This window comes from Delphinapterus leucas, chromosome 14, assembly GCF_059928025.1.
Source record: "Delphinapterus leucas isolate spDelLeu-1000000601 "Yukka" chromosome 14, BTC_Dleu_Yukka2, whole genome shotgun sequence".
NCBI lineage: Eukaryota > Metazoa > Chordata > Mammalia > Artiodactyla > Monodontidae > Delphinapterus > Delphinapterus leucas.
This window is the reverse complement of record NC_143142.1, coordinates 17,289,293-17,301,877: the sequence shown is the minus strand read 5'-3', so window position 1 is coordinate 17,301,877 and position 12,585 is coordinate 17,289,293. Positions and strand designations below refer to the sequence as shown.

General features: G+C 53.0%; 1 protein-coding gene across 1 annotated transcript in view; it reads right to left on the bottom strand.

The window, feature by feature from the left end:
• Positions 1-12,585, bottom strand: part of TRPV4 (transient receptor potential cation channel subfamily V member 4) — a 33,037-nt gene that overhangs the window by 11,464 nt on the left and 8,988 nt on the right. Inside the window, exons 5-14 of the mRNA XM_030764334.2 lie at positions 11,788-12,086; positions 10,112-10,291; positions 8,661-8,819; positions 8,192-8,284; positions 7,976-8,049; positions 7,101-7,266; positions 6,795-6,861; positions 3,720-4,036; positions 2,174-2,301; positions 453-574 (exon numbers count right to left, since the gene is read on the bottom strand). Coding sequence (XP_030620194.1) covers positions 453-574; positions 2,174-2,301; positions 3,720-4,036; positions 6,795-6,861; positions 7,101-7,266; positions 7,976-8,049; positions 8,192-8,284; positions 8,661-8,819; positions 10,112-10,291; positions 11,788-12,086 — 1,605 coding nt within the window. The remainder of the gene's footprint in view (positions 1-452; positions 575-2,173; positions 2,302-3,719; positions 4,037-6,794; positions 6,862-7,100; positions 7,267-7,975; positions 8,050-8,191; positions 8,285-8,660; positions 8,820-10,111; positions 10,292-11,787; positions 12,087-12,585) is intronic.

Here is a 12,585-nt window from a genome sequence, read left to right as displayed (position 1 = left end):
CTGTAGTGAGCGTGGCGGAGGGAGAGTGCACATGCATATATTGAGCACCTTCTGTGTACCTGGCACTCCACAGTGCTCTAAAGGGGGAGGTATATTATCCCGTTTTATAGGGTGGAAAGTGGGGCTCAGAGAGGTCACAGAGTCCGCCCAGGAACACACAGGAGTAAATAAAAGAATAAGAATTCAAGCCTGGGTCAGGACGCCTGAGTGCCCATGACCTCTCCACTGCATGTCATGCACTCAGCTGAGTGGAACGGAGGGGCCCCAGGCCTTCACAAGCAGCGGAGGAAGCTCAGTGGCCAGCCCATCAGACCCTCCCATTCTACAGATGAGAGAACCGAGTCCCAGAAAAGGGACAGGACCACTCAAAACAAATCAGTGAGGAGCAGGACCAGGGCTCCCCCTCTGCACCCCTGAATGTCCCCCACCCCTCCACTCCGCCCTCTACTCACCCCTCCGGAGGCGGCCCACGGTGTGCGAGAAGCCGTAATACTGGTAGTTCTCATTCTTGCCGGGGTCCTCGTTAATGATGCCCAAGTTCTGGTTCCAGTGAGACCAGTTTACCTCATCCACCCTGGTGGGGCCACAGCAGAGGGAGGGTCAAGGGGAGCTCCCCAGAGATAGCACCCCTTCCCCACCCCCAGGCAGCATCCCTGTTCCAGCCTCCCAGCATACCCTCCTACTTTTTTTTATTCTGATAAAATATATATAACATAAAATTTGCCATTTCAACCACTTTTTGGGGGGGGGGGGCGCTGCACCACGCAGCTTGCAGAATTTTAGTTTCCCTGCCAGGTGTCTGTCCTGGCAGTAAAAGCACGGAGTCTTATCCACTGGACTGCCGGGGAACTCCCCCTCAACCACTTTTGAGTGTACAATTCAATGGCATTAAATACATTCCTAAGATTGCACAACCATCACCCCTATCTATTTCCAAAACACTTTCATCACCCCAAACAGAAATTCTGTCCCCATTAAGCAATAACTCCCCATTCCCCTTCCCACCAGCCCCTGGTAACCTCTGTTCTACTTTCTTTCTCTATGAATTTAACTATTCCGGACATTTCATGTAAGTAGAATCATTCAGCATGTGCCCTTTGTGTCTGGCTGCTTTCACTTAGCATCATGTTTTCAAGTTTTATCCACAATGTAGCCTGGATCAGTACTGCATTCCTTTTCATGGCTGAATAATATTCCATTGTGTGGAAAGACCTTATTTGTACGGCTATATATCCATTCACCTGTAGATGGACACCCTCCTTCTTGATATTCTCACTCTTATTATTGAGACACCCTCCTAAAGTCAGGTTATACCCTTTTGGGCCCAAATGGGCTCAAGATCATTTTTCCTTTCTAAAATTATTTTTAAGTTATTTTCCTTCAGTTTCCATTTTTTGAGCATTTTTTCCTATGGGTCAGGACCCAACAAGGAAGATACATTCTCTGTTGCCATTTTACAGATGAGGAAACTGAGGCTTGAACTATTCATCCAAGGTTACAAAGCTGATAAATCACGGTCGGGGCTTGAACTTCAAATTCACATTGAACAGGACTGACTAGCTGGCCTGTGAGGTGGGGGCTACCATAGCAGAAACTGACTTTGCTTGACTCCAAACATGATGCTTTCGCTCTGTGCTGGCAACCACATTACAAAGACTGAGTCCCCTTAAAAGAAAAGACTCACCCAGGGGTTCCCCTAAGAAGCTGGCATTCCCTGTGCATCTGGGTAACATCCCAAGCCCTGGAAGCTGCTAATAGCTCAGATTCCCCCTTTGAGACGGAGACTTGAAACCCACCCCATTGGTTCGCCGACAGAGGGCGGTGCCCTGTGATGAGAACCCGCCTGAGTCCGCTTCCTCCACCAAAGGACAGAGCAGTAACACCTGTTGCCATCGGGGGGTGTCTGTCCCAACGTGCGTCAGGTGCTGGCCGTGCACATCTCACGTGCCAACCCGTCTAATCTACACAGATGGCCAAGGGAGTGATGCTATCATTGTCCCCATTTCACAGATGAAGAAACCAAGGCTGAGAACTAAACCAACTGGCCCAAGATCAGCCGGTGGAACTGAGTTCTGGTTGGGCCCATGGGGGCCTCAGTGGCTCGGGAAGTGGCAATGGGTAGAAAATGTAAGGAGGCCCGATGGTCCTGTCCTGCCCACTCACCCGGCCTCACCTGAAGCACCACCTGCGGTCTGGAGTGCCGTCTGAGCTCTTGCCCACGGTCACCATCTCGCCGGAGCGGAAGGCCTTCCTCAGGAACACAGGGAAGGAGCGCTCGATGTCCAGGATGGTGGTGGCCCACTGCGGGGAGGGAGGGAGGGCGGGCAGGCGTGGGTGAGCCGCCCCCAGCCTCGCCTAACTGCTCTCAAGGCAGGAATGATTCAGTGGGCCAGTCTGGACAAAGAACTAGGCTTCCCAGCTCCCACTGCCTCTGGATTAAAAACTCAAATACCCACAGGGGCCTGGCAGAAGAAAATGAATGAAGAAGGATCAGCAGCCTGTGCCCCAGGACACCCTGTGTCCCCTCGGTGCTGAGCATCCCCAGGGAGGGGTGGGGACTGGGGCAGACCAGGGGGTGCAGGTCCCCCACCCCACGTAAAGGGGGCAGCCACCTCTCATCTATCTGAGCGCCGCCAGGCAGGAATGTGAGCTCACCTTGCCAGCCTTCCAACCTTTCAAGAAAGGCCAGAAATCTGGATTTTTCTATGAAATCTCTTAATTTAAAAGTTTTGCATTAATTTAAAAAAATATGGTGATGCAGGAAAAAAATAAATCTGAGCTGGTCAAATCCAGTCCATAGGCTGCCAGTGGCATCTTATGAGTTATACCCAGTGGGGAAACTGAGGCCCAGGGAAGTAAGCAGTATGGATAAAGGTTAAGAGCAAGTCCAGATGGTTCCCTGAGACCCAGACCTGCGAGGAGGAACTTGGAGTTTTTTCTCACTGCGCCTTTTCCTGGAAATGCACCAAGTGATGGTAAATGTGGATGCTGCGTTCCCGGGCCTTACAGCGACAGTGAATTTATTGGGAACCCCAGTTATTGAACTGCATGCACCCAGGCAGGCTGTGACCCCCACCCCCAGGGCCTCTGCTGTCTAGGACTGCACAGCAACCTGTGGGAAGCAAAGGCAGCAGCTCCCCAGCACCCACGAGGCCTGCATCTACATCCAACCACATCTGCTTGGCGGGAGACAGGTGGGGAATCTGGAAGCTACCCCTGGGCTGGTAGAAGCCCCTCTGATGAGAATGCTGACGCTTCCCGGCTCTGGGGTGGCCTGTACGCATGCCAGCCTTGTCTCTTGGGCCAGGGTGGGGCACGGAAGCTGCCCCCCCCCACCCGCTGTGCTCACTGCAGAACCCTCACTGAAATGTGAAATGTGATGCTCTTTGAGCATTGCCTGTGCCGATAGAGCTCGCTTGCCGACAGAGCTCGCTCAGTGGAGCCGGGTGAAGCTGACTGTATACCACAAACTGGACCACAAGGGAATCTGAGCCCACTGCTGGTGGTCAGGCAAGAAGCCACCTGGAAGTGTGTTAGGCGGCTCTGGGAAACAGACGGCAGTCTTCGGTGCCCATTTTACAGACAGGGCAGTGGAGGCAGAATGAGATGGTGCGGCTCGCCCAGAGCACAAGGCTGAGGGGGTGAGGCGGGTCAGGTGGGCCCATCTTAGAAGGAGAAGAGTGGGCGGCAGGGTGGGGATGGGAGTCCTGGGGCCTCACCTGCAGCTTCCAGATGTGCTTGCTCTCCTTGGACACCTGGCCCACCGTCTCCCCCATGAGGGCAATGAGCATGTTGAGGAGCAGCACGAACGTGAGGATGATGTACGTGACGAGCAGGGTGATGAAGACCGCGGGGTACTTGGTGCTGCTCAGCATCTCCAGGTCGCCCATGCCGATGGTCAGCTTAAAGAGGTCCAGGAGGAAGGTGCTGAAGGTCTCGCTGTCACGGCACGAGGGGTACGTGGGCACTGTGCAGTTGGTGTGGTCCTCACCGCACATCTTCACATTGGCACACGGGTTCAGGAGGGAGACCAGGGCTGTGGGAGGGACGGCGGTGATGTTCACCGAGGGTGAGGACGCCGGCTGAGGAGTGGGAAGGACCCTTCCCATTTGATGGAGGGGAACGCTGAGGCCCGGTTAGCGGACAGCGCTGGCCCAAGGTTACTAAGCGAGGAAGCCACGCCAGCAGTCACATCTGGGCCCTCCTGTATGCAAAGCCTTTGCTCTGTCCACAAACTCTTGTTAACAAGGAAGAGGTTCCCAGGACCTAGTCCAGTGGTTCTCAACCAGGAGTAATTTTTCCCCCAGGGCACCTCTGGTAGGTCTAGAGACATTTTTGGTTGTCACAACTGGAGGAGGGAGCACTGCTGGCACCTAGTGGGTAAAGATTAGGGATGCTGGGACTTCCCTGGTGGTCCAGTGGTTAAGACTCCGCACGTCCACTGCAGGGGGCGTGGGTTCGATCCCTGGTCAGGGAACTAAGATCCTGCATGCCATGCGGCATGGCCAAAAAAATTAAAAAAAAAAAAAAAGACCAGCAATGCTGCTCAACATCCCACCATGCACTGGACAGTTCCCACCACAGAGAATTATCTGATCCCAAATGTCAGCAGTGCCAAGGCTAAGAAAAACCTCATCGTGCCTATTGTTCTTAGAGGTCTTGGGGGCCTGGAATGCCAGCATTCTGGGGGCAGACTCTCTCGCGTGCTCCTGTTTCCCAGCTCACAGCAGCCCAGAGAGGAAGGGTGGAAGAAGCTGTTCTCACTAAGACCCTCACCCCCTCCAGACATCTCAAACTGATCGTGGTGCTCATCCCTTCCCACTAAACCCAGAAGAAGCTTCAGAGTCCTTCTCAACACAGTTTAGCACCAACATGTGCATCTGCTCCTACACCATTCACAGCAGGGAGCGTGAGAGGGCTGAGCCCCTTCAGTCAGTGGGGCATAGACTGTCACCATGCCTTCAACCTGGGATTACAGTAAGCAGGTTCCAACTCATATACTAATGCTATTCAATTCTGTAGTGACTGCTGAAATATGTGTTGAGAGGGATTCTGTGATCCATTAGCAATGTCTGTCATGAGCACAATAGTGGGAAACAGCAGCACATGTACCATGTTTGGGATATGTTAGCCTCAGAATGAAGATCTAGTGTTCCCTAACAGGAGAAGCCCTGGGACCAAGCTGACCACTAAGTTGCTACTTTAACCCCTAGCTTTCTGCCTCAGTTTCTATATTTAGGACTGTGGTACGGCTGGACTCTTGATATGACTTTCAAACCATTGGAGAACCCTTGACAATCTGTCTAGTTCTTTCCAGTCCTACTCCTGGTAGGGGCAGTTGGCCCCTGTCCCTCTCTCCCCAGCTAAGCTAAGGCCACAGTTCTCCTTCTCCAAAATAATCCACACAGAGCCTTGGCACCATCTGGGTTAAAATATCACCATCATCAGATTTCCTGCTGCCAGTGCTGGTTCCTAGACCAACCTCCTCAGATGTGAATGTGGCCTGGTGAAGCCTGAGTTGGCCACTCCCTTTTGGATACTGGGCATTGGATGGCAGATCACCCACCCCTTGGGAACCAGCCCAACAGCTTGATTAGTTTCCCCATACCTGGTCCTTCCCCCATGGTCTGTGCCACTGAGGTCCCACAGCATTGGGTCATCAAGGAGAAAGCCTATTAGAGGGAGCCAGTGCTGAGCCTTAAGAAAGACCTGGGCTGGGGCTTCCCTGGTGGCGCAGTGGTTAAGAATCTGCCTGCCAGTGCAGGGGACACGGGTTCGAGCCCTGGTCCGGGAGGATCCCACATGCCGCAGAGCAACTAAGCCCACACGCCACAACTACTGAAGCCTGCACACCTAGAGACCATGCTCCGCAACAAGAGAGGCCACCACAATGAGAAGCCCACGCACCACAGCGAAGAGCGGCCCCCGCTCGCTGCAACTAGAGAAAGCCCACATGCAGCAACGAAGACCCAATGCAGCCAAAAATAAAATAAATAAATTTATATTAAAAAAAAAGAAAGACCTGGGCTGGTAGGTGAATGATTAAAATGCACCCTCCCCTGTAACCACACCCCTTCAATGTGGCTTTGTAGCTCCTGCCACCAAGAGGGTAGAGTCTATTTCCCACTCCTTGAATCAAGGCTGGCTTTAAGACTTGCTTTGGTCAATAGGGTGAAGCAGAAGTGATGCTGTGCCAGGCAGTGACCTTGAACACTTCCGCTCACATTCTGGGAACCCTCAGACCACCATGTGACCAAGTCCAAGCTAGCCGGCTGGAGATGAGTGACCCCAGGGAAGACAGCGAAGTCACCCCCAACTGAGGTCACCCCCTAGCTACACCAGTCAGCCGGCAGCCAACCCGCCAGCTGAGCACAGACACAGGAGCCCATCAAGATTAGCCAAACCTGGCCCAGGTCGGCACAACCACCCAGCTGGGCCACAGACTTGAATGTAATCGTCAGTGGTGGTTGTTTTAAGCCACTAAGTTTTGGGTGGCTTCTTTTGCAACAATAGCTAAGACACCAGTTTTACCATTCCCTAGCTTTTGAACTTGGGCACAATATTTAACCTTTCTAAGCCTTGGTTTCCTTATCTGTAAAAGGTGATAAGAAAGGCACTTCCCTTACAGACTTGTTGGGAGGATTAAATGAGGCAGGAATGGGAAAGGACTTAGCCCAGTGCCAGGCACACAATAAGAACTCTACAAACGCTGGTTATTTTCCTCCACACATTGTGGTGGCCGCTCCAGTCCCAGTACCACCCCCGCCAGGCCCACCTGGGCACCCGGAGCTCACCTGAAGCGTAGCCAATCATGAAGAGCAAGTAGACCAGCAGGAAGCGGAAAAGATCTTTGAAGAGGATCTAAAGACCCCGGCGGGAATATGGAGGCAAAGATGAGACACGTGGTTTCTCGCTTTCCCAACACCTCATCCCAAATCTTCTCTCCAGCTCCACCCTGTCCCTCTCCGATGTCCAGGCCCTGCCCACTGCCCCCACGGCACCCCACAGCCTCAAGGCCGCCAGCACTGTCTGTACATATGTGGTGTGTGTGGCTTTCTCCAAGGACACACAAGTCCAGAGGGAATCCCCCGACCCCATACCTTCTGGATCATGATGCTATAGGTCCCCGTCAGCTTCAGCCCACGGGTGAAGTAAAGGGCGTTCATCCAGCCCAGGACCAAGGCAAAGACCATGACGGCCAGGTAGGCCTCAATCCCCGCCAGGTAGAGGGCCGCCGAGACAATCACCAGCACAGAGTAGATGAAGCTACAGGGCAGCAGAGGTCACAAGAAGGGCCAGAGGGGAGAGGGGAGAATGAGGCCCTGGAGGGGGAGGCATGCCCTCAAGCCCTCTAGGTAGTAGGTCAGTCCAATGACACCCAGAAGAGAAACCATGTGGATTCACTGGGTTCCCCAGCATCCTGTTAACCAGAACGCTCAATTAATTGGCAACTGATACATGTGTAATGGCCCTGAGGCCCTACCAGAACCCAAAGTGATGTCCTTTGGAACTGGTAGAGAAAGATTCAGTGGTGTTCAGGGGCGATTTTGTGGCTAAGTGAATTTTCATTGTTCTCTAACTCTAAGGAAAAGGCAAAAGCAGTAATACACACGTAACAACACATCCTGTGCCCTAGGCAGACATCATTAATCAATCCCAGCACTCTTTCCCACTAAACACAGACACAGCCTCAAGATTCTTAACATGGGCACTCCTGGCAGACTTTAGCAATTAATCACAAGCATAAGAGGTTAAATTATTTCTATCCATGGTGTATATGGTGATAACTCTTTAGCAACCAGAATCTTGCTTTAACCAGAAGACCCTTTTGCTTGACACTGGCCTTGTCCTCATCAGGCTGGGTGAATTCACTCCTAACAGAGTCAGCCCCTATCCCACCACCAAACCTGGATGATGTCCCTCCCAACACCACCTTCCTCACCCCGAAGCTGCCACCCCAGGGACCTCTACTCACTAGAGTAGTTGGAAGGAGCCATCGATGAAGAGAGAATTCACTCCAGGGCATTTCTTCATGAACAAGTCTTTGATCTGGAGGAAGGGAGGGGACGTGTGAGAGAGGTGGAGCCAAGAGAAGTGTGGAGGGGAGGAGAACGGAGCTAAAACAGGTGGAGGGAGAGGAGAGGGACGGGCAGGGTGAGCGGGGGGATGAGGGGGGAGGCCAAGCACTCACGTTGGTGAAAAAGAACAGGACCCCGGTGAAGAGCGTGATGATCTCGCCGGCCAGCCTCAGGTAGTCCACCGTGGTGAGGTAAGGGTATGGTGGCTGGGGGGCAGGGAGCATGCAAGTCCTCCTCCAGCCCCACCAACATCTGGTCCCAGATCCATATGTTCCCCAATGCCCCGAACATCTACGTCCTGTGGAGCCTCCTCCCTCACCCTCTTCCCCCTGGGTGTGGGGTAGGCACCTCCCCACCCGTTTCTTTTTTTTTTTTTTTTTTTTGGGCTGCACCATACAGCTTGTGGAATCTTAGTTCCCCCGACCAGGGATTTACTGAATCCAGGCCCTCAGCAGTGACAGCACGGAGTCTTAACCACTGGACCGCCAGGGAATTCCCCCTATCCATCCCTAAGCCTTCTCCAGTCCCTCCCACGGGGGAACCCACTGTGCCCCAGCTTCTGCCTGGTTCGCGGTCACTCACAGTGCCCTCCAGCGGCTGGTAGTAGGCGGTGAGGGTAAAGATGACCATGGCGCACAGATAGGAGGCCACGTTGATGTAGAAGGAAACGGCCCCAAACTTTCGCCACTTGTCCCGAAGTAGTTCATTGATGGGTTCCACGGCCAGCATCTCGTGGCGATTCTGTGGAAGGCGGGGTGGTCAGGGGGCTAGACAGGCTGACTCCAGTACGCCTTCCCCCACCTTCTGCCCTGGGAGCACTTTTTCCTCCTAATTTATTCTTCAACGACACCCAAACTTCTGGGCTCAGCATTCGAGGCTCTGCCCAATTCTGCCCCAACTTACCTTTCCAGCCTGTTCTAGACTCATAGAACCCAGAGCTAGAAAGATCCCTAAAGAATATCTATTCTTGTGGTCCCCAAACTCCAATCTGTGGATGGTGCCAAGCCACTGGCAGCAAAATCACCTATGGAGCTTGTTAAAAATATAAATCCCTGGGTTTCAACCTCAGAAATTCTGATTCAGGAAGTGGGACTTGGAAATTTAGCCCAAGGATAATAAATACTTGACTCACCACAATTTTCCAACTCTGAACCCAGGACAGACATCAATAATTGAGTCCCACACAATAGTTCTCTATACAGTTCCCTGGGCAGACACTACCAATCAATCAGAGTTTGCAGCAGAGATGCTAAACTTCCCACCATCCCCAATCTAAATCAAGTTGGTCACTAATTTCAAAGATGAGGGAAGTGACCTCTGGTAGGGGAAAGGCATCTGTCCAAGCTCACAGAGCCAGGGCTAGAAGGGAGACCTTCTGCACCCAGGACCCAGCACTTTCTACCCCATTTGTACAGCATCCTGTCCCTTTAACGACTTGAGTTTATCATCAAGGATTTGTGCAATTATGTAGTCACAAAGATGCCACTGCAGTGTTATTCCTGATAGTTAAGTGCAGAAACAAACCCAAATGACCAAGAATAGAGGAATGGTTCATTAGAATGTGGTACATTTCCACACAGCAATGATATTGCAGAAGAATATTTAATGGTGCAGAACGATGTTCATAAAATACTCCTAAGTTAAAAAAAAAAGAGCTTTTGAAAACTTCATATAACAAATGCTAATGATAATAGCTGACACATACTGTTTACCCTGCGCCAGGCTGTTCATTTGGTCCTCCCAGCAACCCAATGAGAAATGCTCTATCTTTATCCACATGGTACAAAAGAGGAAGCTGCAACTCAGAGAGGTTGGGTAGTTTGTCCTGAGTCAGACAGCACGTAAGTTACAGAGCCAGGATTCTGAACCAGTCCTGCTTGCCCCTGAAGGCCGACCCTTACAACCTCTCATTGCCCCCCAGTGCCAGATGCTGTTCTGGGCACTTAGTTGGCCTCTTCTTCTGCACCCAGTTCACAGACCCACCACTTTGGGCCCCTCCTTCGCTGGGCCCCATCTCCTGCCCTGATGCCTACCTCGATCTTGCTGTTGTACACCAGGATCTCCAGCACGGAGGCCTCTTCCCCACACGTGTCCAGGGAGGAGAGGTCATAGAGCGAGGAATACACTGGCCCATAGGCCCAGTCCTTGAACTTGCGGGACAGATGCCTGGTGTCCTCGTCTGTCACCTCCCGACGGATGATGTGCTGAAAGATCTGCATGGGAGGAGGGAGGGTCAGGGGGTCCTCTGGGGGGCGGGGAGCACTGCTGCTGGGCCACACACATTGGAGGGACCCGGGGAGCTTGGTCAGCCCATCAAATAGCACCTTCCCAGAGAGCAGGATGGAGGGAAGGGTAAAATATTTACTGAGCACCTGCTGCATGCCGGACCCTTTCCTCACATCATCTTGTTTATTTCCTACCCTTACCATCCTGGTTGACAGATGAGCAAACAGAGGCTCAGAGAAAAGAAGGATGTTGCCTGAGGCCACACAGCCCACTGAATCCAGACTGAACCCAGGTCAGCCTTGAAAATCTGAGTTGTCATGAGTATCTTCTTTATATTAATTAAAACAGCAATTAATCAATCTTACTGATCAGTTAAATCTAGTAACAATTATCCTATTCGGTCCTTCTTATTGCTACTCCCACTATCTCTGGCTTACACACAGGGGAACTGGGCAACAGATCCAGGTGGGGGTCCCCCCAGGCCACAGAGTTCAATAGGCAAAGTCAGGTTTTAAACCCAGGCCTTTTCTACCACCTCAGGACTCTGGCATAATTGTGATTTTAGTAATTTTTTGCTATGTTTTAAATAGAGGAATAATAACTCTTACCGATTACTGAGCACTTATTACCCATCCCAGGATCTTTATTAACAGCTTTAAGTGGATCACCTCACTGAGTTGTCAGAACACCATACCACGGGGCACTACTGTTATCCCCATTTTACAGATGAGGAAACTGAGGCACAGACCGGTGAGATGCCTGAGGTGACATGCTGGGAAGCGGCAGAGCCTGGCCTTGGACCCAGGTGCTCCTGACTCTAGAGAACCCCAGATTTGGTTCTCAATCAGGTCGATGGGTGCCCCACCCAGGGGACAATTTGGCAATGCCTGGAGACATTTGGGGTTGTCACAATCGGTGGGGGGTACTACTGGCATCTAGTGGGTCGAGGCCAGGGATGCAGCTAAACATCCCACAATGACATAGAGCAGCCCCACGCCCCAGAACATCCAGACCCAAATGGCACTAGTGCCCAAGCTGAGAAATCCTGCTCTAGGCCCTGTGCTGTGAGGCCTGACAGGGAAGCGACTGGCACACAGCCACTCAGCAGGTTAGAGGCTGAGCCAGGACCCCTGCCATGGAGCAGAGGGGAGTACTGCAGGGCTGCAGCTCTGGGACTCAGCTCTCTGTCAGTGGCTTGCCCTGGCTGGTGGGAATGGGGCAGTGAGCATCCAATGGGGTGGGAGGAGCAGAGAGGCTCTGGGATGAGGTTGAATAGCTTGGCTGGACAATAGGGAGCCACAGCAGTTCTTGAGCTGGGACATCTGCACACTGGGGTTGGCAGGATGGGAGGTGGGTGTGCACATTAATAATAATGCATGCCAGCAGCAGTCCCTCCCGTGTGTGTGTGTGTGTGTGTGTGTGTGTGTGTGTGTGTGTGTGTGGAGGGGCAAGAATGGGTGTGTGCCCCCGGCCCTGCCCTCACCCCAATCTTGCCCGTCTTCGCAGCCATCATGAGGGGCGAGAGGCTGTCGTTGTTGAGCACGGCCTCCAGGTTGCTGTCGGGGAAGAGGCGGGCACACTTGAGCAGCAGCAGGTCGTACATCTTGGTGACGAACTTGGTGTTCTCGCGAGTGTTGTCAGCGATGGCCACCAGTGCGTGCAGCACTGTGTTGCCACGGGAGTCCTGGCGCCGCATGTCCGCCTTCTTGTGCGGGTTCTCTGTCAGGTAGTTGACGATGTGGGGCTGGTTGGTGCAGGCCGCCAGCGACAGGGGCAGCTCACCTGTGGGTGAGGGGGTGGTCAGTGACGGGGCCCCGGGGGCGGACACTCAGGGGCAGACGCCGTGACAATGGATGCAGTGCCCACGGTCAACGTGGACAAGCCCCGGCTGGCTGCACGTGTCTGGAGGCAATGCCCCCGGGTAGACGGGGGCGGGGGGGGGGGGCGTCGTGTGACTTGGAGGCTGTGAGGGATTCTTTAAGGGACTTTGTGCCTGAACCCCAAATAACATGGGCCTTTGAGCAGGGGTGAAATTTAAAATCTTTCATGGGTCCAACTGGGACATGGCGGTGATGGAATTTGGGCCCTGCAATCGACCATCAGTCCCAGCTTAAGTCAGACTGGAGGATGCGAGTGTTAAGGGGTGGGGACACCCCATCACAACCCTCTGATCCCATCACGATCCCCACTGTAGAGATGGGGAAACTGAGGCTCAGGGCAGTGTGGTGATGCTCTACTCCTCAAAGACAAGACCTCAGTGACCAAGACCAGTAAGGCGGCC